The 9304-nt window shown below is 36.4% G+C and overlaps 1 protein-coding gene across 1 annotated transcript in view; it reads left to right on the forward strand.

The window, feature by feature from the left end:
* Positions 1-8824, forward strand: part of LOC140234644 (kinesin-II 85 kDa subunit) — a 64618-nt gene extending 55794 nt beyond the window's left edge. The window contains exons 13-15 of the mRNA XM_072314677.1: positions 1096-1298; positions 4921-4977; positions 8418-8824. Of these exons, the coding sequence (XP_072170778.1) occupies positions 1096-1298; positions 4921-4966 (249 nt within the window). The 3' untranslated portion in view covers positions 4967-4977; positions 8418-8824. The remainder of the gene's footprint in view (positions 1-1095; positions 1299-4920; positions 4978-8417) is intronic.
* Positions 8825-9304: the final 480 nt, after the last annotated feature.

Genomic DNA, 9304 nt, shown 5'->3' on the forward strand with positions numbered 1-9304 from the left:
GGTGAAGTTGTGCCTATCAACTTTTGGGTGCACATGCTCAAGGTCAAAGGTCAAAAGGTCAAGGTCAAATACGTAAAATTTCACTATTTCCACCATATCTATGCAATGCCTGAAGATATTTTCTTGAAACTTAGTGTATACATGTATTACCCAATTAAGATTCTTTGGTGAAAGTTTGGGGTCATGAGGTCAAAGGTCAAAAGGTCAAGTAAAAATATTAAAACTTAACTTTTTTCTCTGTATCTTGGAAATTGTTCAAGGTATCTTCATGGAACATAGTATATATACATGTACTGACTGGCAGTGTATATCTAGAGAATTTAGGGTTCATGGGTCAAAGGTCAGGGGTCAAAGGTCAAGGGCAACACTTCAAAATCTTACTATTTCCCTCATATTTATGCAATGCCAGCAGGATTGTCTTTTTTTTTACACTTGGTGTATGCATGTATAACCTAATAGAGATTCTCTGGAAGCTTTCTTTTTTCTTCTTCTTTTTTTGTTTGCCTCAAAGGTCAAAAGGTCAAAGATCAAGGGAAAGTGCTGAACTAACTTTTTCCTCCATATCTCAGAAGAGGCTCAAGTTATCTTGAAACTTACTACGTATTTATTCATGTTGTGCCTGACAGTGATTATCCTATGAATTTTAGGGTCAAAGGCCAGATGAAAATGGTAACAATGAACTTTTCATTATAGAAATTGCACTTTTTCTCCATACCTTGAAAATTACTCAATGCATAAACTTATGAATGGGTCAAAGTCAAGTTAAAGTCCTGAAATCCCCAAGTACATGCTCTCCTATTCATCCAATTAAACCTAGGTCAAGGAAGGTGAACATTCAACACATTTGTGACAAACTTGTCATTTTAATATTTTGCCAATTTTGTGAAAATGTAATCACACATTGTCTACATGTACTATAGACCTATTAGGAGAATCGTGCATTATGGCGGAGGCATACCAGTCGCCTTAGCGACATTTCTAGTTTTAATCTATTTTTTTTTGTATCCCTTTCAAATTGCCATGCCATGAAGCAGATATACTTTTCCTATTAAACATTGGCAATGCCTGACCATTGTCTTTGTGCACTAATTGCAGAAATGTGTTGCATACACTGGCAACAATATGCGGAAGCAAACACCGGTGGCCGAGAAGGATAAGAACTTGACTGGTGGTGAGGTGGACCTGTCCAATGTCTTCTTGACCTACAGCCTGGATGGGGGAGGCATGAAATTCAAGCCCTCAAAGGGAAGCTCTGGGCGACCCAAGACAGCGTCTGGGAGACAGAAGAGTGGCAAGAAGTGAGTTTGAAGTGATTTGCAGAATGTTAATCTCCTTTTATTTTCTCTATAATATGTAGTTTAGTGTGGTAGAGTCTGACCAAACTGAAGGTCCTGCATTTGATTTTTATCCTCATTTGTTACTTACAGAGGAAAAAAACTACTTATGACAGATTCATTCTTCAGATTTTTATTTTTGTCTTTGTGTTCTCTAGTTCTAACAATGCCATCCAACCTTTTTGTGACTTTTACATTAGCTCTATGCATGTACCTCTGAAGAAGAGACAGGAGAAAACAATACGTGAAAAAATGAACAAGAGACTTGATAGTCCTGCTCATGAGTGGGAATAGCTATTAGAATTTTAAAAGAAAATTTAAATCAAGAAGGGGAGCTGAGCAATCTGTGTATGGTGAATAATACAACCCACCATGACAAAAGGAGCCAAAAGTCGGATACAGCTGAGCCGAGAAAATCTTGTTTGAAATCAGATTGTCAAAATTGGTCAAAAATAGGGATTTTCTGCATTTGGCTTAAAGTGTATCTGTGGTCAAAAAAATATTTTTTGATATGTGTAAGAGCTACATTTCAGTAACCTATTACACCAAGAATCAGAAAAAAGAATGTTCAATATTAGCAAAGAAAATACATTTAAAGTTATAAACATACCACTAAAGCCATTGGGTCTGAAAAGAAGACTATAACTTTGCTTAAAATTTCACTATTTCCCCCATATCTATGCAATGCCTGAGGCTTTTTCTTGAAACTTAGTAAACACATGTATTACAAGATAAAGATTCCCCTGGAAAAGTTTTGGGCCATGGGGTCAAAAGTTAAATGAAAATGCTAAAATTTCACTTTTGTCTCCATATCTCGGAAATAGCCCAAGGTATCTTTATGAAACTTAGTATATACACGGTATATGCATGTACTGCCTGACAATGATTCTCTTGGGAATTTGTGGTCATGGGTCAAAGGTCAGGTTAAAATGCTAAAGTTCTACTATTCATTGCTGAAATTACACTTTTTTTCCATACTCATGGAGATTATTCGAAGCACAAACCTGATCAAACTAAGTTCACCTTTTTGTATACTGTACATGCATTAACTAACTCGACAATGATTCTGTAGGGAAAGATTTTAGCTTTGGGTCAAAGGTCAAGTGAAAATAGTAAAACGTAAAACATAAAAATTTTTGACCATATTTTGAAAATACCTCGAAATATTGTTATGAAAATGGATGTTAACAAGCAGTGATTATTTGAAGAAATTGCTGACCATGGGGTCAGCGGGCAAAGGTCAGGTGAAAATGCTCAAATTCCAGAATACTTGCTCTCTTAACAATATTATTAATTTACTCTGCAGTGCATTGCTTCATGTTACAATTGGGCGATTGTTGTGACAGTGCTGAAGAAATTACTGTATGTGTATATGACTGTTATAGACTCAGAAATGAAATTTGCATGCACAGGTAAAAGTGCACTCTGATTCCAACCTGTATGCAACATGGTCATTGATTGGCCGTTTGACAGACATCTGAAGATGTGCCTAGTTTAACATTGCTATGGCTGCTAGGGACATACATGTACTTGCCAATGTTCACAAATAAATTCTTTCTACTTGTCCTTGATTATGCTTCTGACTGAACGAAAACTTTGAAGGTGGTTTTCTTGAAACACCGTTTTCCAGGACCACTCTTCATGATCTCCTGAAACCTTTGATATTCTTGCACAGGAGTATTTTTTTATGCCTCCGCCTTGAAGTGGTGCCGGAGGCATTACAAATGTATGTTTTCGGGTTGTCCGTCCATCCGTCCGTAATGAATTTTGTGGACAGCGTAACTAAAAAACCTTTTGAGGTATCCCAATGAAACTTGGCATGTATATGTATTAGGGGGTGAAGTTGTGCCTATCAACTTTTGGGTGCACATGCTCAAGGTCAAAGATCAAAAGGTCAAGGTCAAATGCTTAAAATTTCACTATTTCCCCCATATCTATGCCATGCCTGAAGATATTTTCTTGAAACTTAGTGTATACATGTATTACTCAATTAAGATTCTCTGGTGAAAGTTTGGGATCATGCGGTCAAAGGTCAAAAGGTCAAGTAAAAATGTTAAATTTCACTTTTTTCTCCGTATCTTGGAAATAGTTCAAGGTATCTTCATGGAACATAGTATATGTGCATGTACTGACTGGCAGTGATTAGCTAGGGAATTTGGGGTTCATGGGTCAGAGGTCAGGTGTCAAAGGTCAAGGGCAACACTTCAAAATTTTACTATTTCCCTCATATTTGTGCAATGCCAGCAGGATTTTTTTTTTGTTAAACTTGGTGTATGCATTTTTAACCTGATAGTGATTCTCTAGAAAGTTTTTGTTTTTGTTATTGTTTTTTTTTGCCAAGAGGTCAAAATGTCAAAGATCAAGTGAAAGTGCTGAACTTACTTCTTCCTCCATATCTCGGAAGTGGCTCAAGTTATCTTGAAACTTAGTACATATTTATGCATGTTCTGCCTGACAGTAATTCTCTCATGAATTTTAGGGTCAATGGCCAGATGAAAATGGTAACAATTTACTATTCAATACAGAAATTGCATTTTTTTTCTCCATACCTTGAAAATTACTCAAGGCATAAACTTATGAAAGGGTCAAAGTCAAGTTAAAGTCCTTAAATCCCCAAATATGTGCTCTCCTATTCATCCAATTAGACCTAGGTCAAGGAAGGTGAACATTCAACATTTTTGTGACAAACCTGTCATTTTGATATTTTGCCAGTTTTTTGAAAATGTAATCACACATTGTCCACATGTACTATAGACCTATTAGGAGAATCATGCATTATGGCGGAGGCATGCCAGTCGCCATAGCGACATTTCGAGTATTTTTTTTTTTTAGGTGAACATTCTGTTTGACCAATGTACTATGCCTGAAAGCACCTTTGAATGTCTTCCCTTTGCAAGGAATCCCATACACCAGACCAGTGATATCCTTCTCAGTTTTGTCCTTTGGCACTACTAAGCATTTGCATAGTGTCCTAGCAGACTTGAAGCTAACCTCTATGACAGACTTGTTGAAGTTCTTAAGCAAATCATTGGAAACTTTGATATAAGGGAGCAGAATCTGTCCTTTTGTTGGAGTTTTTGTAGAATTTGTGACGGTGTCAGACTCTTTGTTCTTTGGCTTGCTGATCTTGTGAAAGGCCTACTGAGGGTAGCCGCAGCTTAAGAGAGCTTTCTTGATGTGGAGTTTTTCTTCTTATACTTTGGGATCAGTTATTACTATTTCAGCCCTTCCGAAAGCCTATGACCCACTTATTGACCATCATGTGATCATGGCAAAGACGGGTCATTCCGCAGTAAATGTTTTATTATGAGATCAAAAAGTTCAACACCAATTTCAGATTAATTTCCAGTACAAATGAGCTTATACTCTAATACTGATAAAAATAGACAAGCTTTATTGATATTTAGGCTATGTTGTAGACTAGTTTTGAGGAGGTTCATTCCAGATCATAAGATGAGCATGTGTTAAATAAAATGTAAAGCATCTCTCTTGTATAACTCCTTTGATGAGACATAGGCAATTTTCTTCATTTCTCAGACGTCATCAATTGATTAACCAAATTGTCCCACTGTTTTAAACCTCACAGAAAACAAGCGTCTATGGCGAATTCAATAGATGCTCTTCTTCAGTGAATAATGGAAAGGTAAGCTAACACAAGTGTCCTACACTCATGTCACTTTCCGGTCAAAAGAGAAAAGTGATTGACTTGGTATGAATTAAGACAGTACTAAAGAGACAATTATACAAATTTTGAACTATCACTGAATGTGATTAATACCCCACCTAAACATGAGGGTGTTTTAGCTCATTCCACAATACTTGTATTTAGTATGCTCTTTATTGAAAAATAGTCTCCAGGCCAATGAGAATACATGGAAGAGAAACATGCAATGTTTAGGTGAGTGCCTGGACCCCTGTTTCTCTTGTTATTATTCGTGGCAGTATACCTGTTCAGAAGTTGTAGGTGGGAGTATTAATCATGTTCAGTGATATTTCTAGTTCATCTTGTGTCAGTCCCTTTCATGATTATGTCCTATGATTACTCTTATCATTTTCTATGCCTCCACTACGAAGTGTTGCCGGAGGCATTATGTTTTTAGGTTAGGTTGTCCGTCTGTCCTTCCATTCGTCCATCCGTAATCAGTTTTGTTGACAGCGTAACTTAAAATTGTTTGAGGTATCCTAATGAAACTAGGTGTATATATATATATCGTCGCTGGGGCGATAAGACCTCGTATCTACAAAATGTCAAATGTTCAGGAGAGCCTAAAAACATGGCAGCCAAAGCACTGTGGCGAATGGGATAGCCTTTCCTTTGACATGCCGTGGTGGCTTCATTTTTGGAGTAAGACAGTTGGGATTTGGACAGGACATCACTTAACCCATTATTTGACCATTAATCCAAAAAACTCATTTTCACCAAAATTGCAGATACAAGGTCTTATCACCCCAGCGACGATATATATATATATATATATATATATATGTATATATATATATATATATATATATATATATATATATATATATAAAGCGTTTTAATGCCATTTTAGGTTTTAATCTCATATATATATAACATGCAGGGGAAACTCGATATAACAAATACTGCTATAACGAGATATTGGTTTTTACAAGGAAACTTTCCCAGTCCCAAATTTTCTTCCTCACAAGTCTTTGTAAAATGCTCTTATAGCGAGATCGGCTATTACAAAATAAATTTTGTGATTTCCAAACATAGAAAAACAAAACATGGAATTCTTGTCATTTTTTGCTTACTAAATCTTTCAATTCTAAACAAGATATAGTGACGGCCTTATAGATAACGATCGATTTATACCAAAAAACTGAGGACCATACTCTACATTAGTACGCGCGAGTGAGCTGAAATTTGTATATGTCCTCGTCATCATCACGTATTGTTCTTATCTTTTTTAGTATAAATTTTGGCGAGCGAGCGCAGCGAGCGAGCCGAAAATGTTTGTATTTCAGCTTACAAAACATGGAATTCTTGTCATTTTTGCTTATTAAATCTCACAATTATAGTGACGACCTTATAGATAACGATTTATATCAACAAAGTGAGGACTTGAAAAAATACTCTAAATTAGTACGAGCGAGTGAGCCAAAATTTTTATATTTCTGCGTCATCATTACGTTTTTTTTTCTTATCATTTTTCATTTTTTTTGCGCCCCCCTCCTCCGTATATATATGTTCGAAACCGTTGGCGTCCTCTTTTGATAAAATCGGCGATCGCTTCAGAACGAATGAAATTGCAGACGCTGCTCCGTGTAACATTTTTCCTGCTAAGTATAAAATGACATGAGTGAACACAATAGACATTGTCATTTTGTCCGCGTCATCGTCACGTTTTGTTCTTATCTTCTTCTCTTTTTTTATACAAATTTTGGCGAGCGAGCGCTGCGAGTGAGCTGAAAATTTTTGTATTTCAGCTTACAAATCATGAAACTCTTGTCATTTTTTGCTTATTAAATCTTACAATTCTAATCAAGATAATAGTGACGGCCTTATAGATAACGATTTATACCAACAAACCGAGGACTTGAAAAAATAATCTAAATTAGTACGAGCGAGTGTGCTGAAATTTGTATATTTCCGCGTCATCATTACGTTTTGTTATTATCTTGTTTGATTCGGGGGTTTTTGCGCCCCCCCCCCCCCCGTATGTTCGAAACCGTTGGCGCCTTCTTTTGATCCAATTGGCGATCGCTTCAGAACGAAAGAAATTGCAGCCGCTGCTCCGTGAAACATTTTGCCGAAAATTTTTGTATTTCAGCTCACAGAACATGGAATTTTTGTGTGAACACAATACACATTGTCATTTTGTCTGCGTCATCATCATGTTTAGTTTTTATCTTGTTTGATTTGGTTTTCTGCCCCCCCCCCCCCAACCATTCTCCCTCCCCCCTTCCGGGCGAGTTTTTTTTTTTCTTCTTCTTCTTCTTCTTTTCTTTTTTTCTTCTTCTTCTTCCTTTTTTTTTCTTCTTCTTCTTCGTTTTTTTTTTTTCGTTTTCTTGCTCCCCCAAGGAGTGGCGCCCAGGGCACGTGCCCCCCTTGCCCCCCCCCCCCCCCAGATATGCCACTGTATACGTGTGTGTGTGTGTATATATATACATATGAGAGGACCAAGTTGTACCTATCAACTTTTTGGTGCACATACTCAAGGTTAAAGATAAAGGGTCAAGGTCAAATTCTCAAAAATGTCACTATTTCCCCATATCTATGCAATGCCTGAAAAATTTTTCTTGAAACTTAGTGAATACATGCATTACCAGATGAAGGGAAAGTTTTGGGCCATAGGGTCATGTGAAATTGCTTGACTACACGTACCTATTGACAAAAGAAAACATCAATAGTCAGGACTAGTGCTCTCACATCACGAAAAATTTCCCACTGCTGTAGTTCGCTCTCACTTTCAACGTGGCAGCACTGAATATGTGTGCCATAAATTGGAGCAGGGAATAAAGATGCAGTGTAAAATTTTCAATTTTAACAGCAAAAAGTTCAAAAACATGCTGGAACATGCTTTAGCAGAGTACTTTATTTGAAAGATCACAATATCAGAATTTCATTTCGATTTGCGCATTGTATACAAAGAATGACCAGAAATTCATGTTTATAACATTGACTTCTTTCTGAAACTGTTTTAAACCCATCACATTTCATGAAAGGTAAAATATAGCTTGTATTTCATTGAAATGTGAAATGCATTCTTTCTCTAAACTTCACCTTGCAGCTAGAGTGGTGTCGAGTATGATTTCAAAGCATAGAGGAATGTTACACATTTCATTGTAATGCTATAAACCCAAACATGTGCTTGCATGAATTTCAGAGAGTTAGTACTCCATCTATCTGTAACACCTCCCCAATCTCTCATTGTCGAGACGAACTCTAGACCTATAAGGTGATACGGCAATAATATATATAATAAGGCGGAGGCATACCATTAGCCATAACAGTGTTTCTCGTTTCTTCTCATTTGAGGAAGCACCTTTGCTACATCAACTACATTTAACTTTTAAATTTAATATTACTTTGATATTTCTTCCCCTTTTGTTTACCAGGCTGATGTTAAAGGTTTGGCAGGGTCATCATGCATAGGAAGTCAACACAGAATGAAGTCATTGCTCAATCATGGCCACAAGATCTGTAAAGTTCTCCAAAGTTTGTTACATTTTACAAGCAGAGTTTATCACAATCTTCAATAGATCTTTTCTGTAATTTATTCAAATTCATGGATGTTTCTTTTCTCACAGCTAGTAATGAACCATTTTATTCATCTCCTTCCTCCAATTTTTCGTAGGCAAGAATTCACTTAGCATTCATCCAATTTTGCAAGGTAGAACAGGCCCACCCACAAGCTGTATAGTTACTTAGGCAATCTTTCGTGAACATGCATAGAAAATGAGTACATTACAGAAATGGTCTATTGACACTGAGCTTGAAGTGATTGTGTGTGCTATGTGCAGTTGTACTTTGAGAATTGGACTACATGTGACATGTTTGACGCATGTTCATTATTACTTTATTTGTCCTGTATTCTTCTGGTTATTCATTTCAAGTATGCTTTGTCTCTCTTATGTTCAGTTGGCCTGGTTATAATTCATATGTTATTGCTGTCAAACTTTACATAAGTCAAGTTCTGGGACTGGAGAAAGTACTTTGAGTTCATCAAAGTTTGACATTCTCTGTTGTGGATTCTAATCTTTTGTTTTTGTATTGTTTTTTACTTGCTGCAGTTACATGTTAATATGTATATTAAGTGTTTGTAAAGGCATGTTATTCAATTCTGTCAATAATGTAAATACATTTTGGCCGTAAATTATATACATAATATTATACATGTATTCATAATGTTGGAGAAAGAAGAACAAAACACTGATTTCATACATGTGTACATGTATGTATTTCTGAGTGTCCATGTGTGTCATCCTATATTGATTGTGTGATC

The sequence above is a fragment of the Diadema setosum genome, chromosome 11 (genome assembly GCF_964275005.1).
Source record: "Diadema setosum chromosome 11, eeDiaSeto1, whole genome shotgun sequence".
Classification (NCBI taxonomy): Eukaryota; Metazoa; Echinodermata; class Echinoidea; order Diadematoida; family Diadematidae; genus Diadema; species Diadema setosum.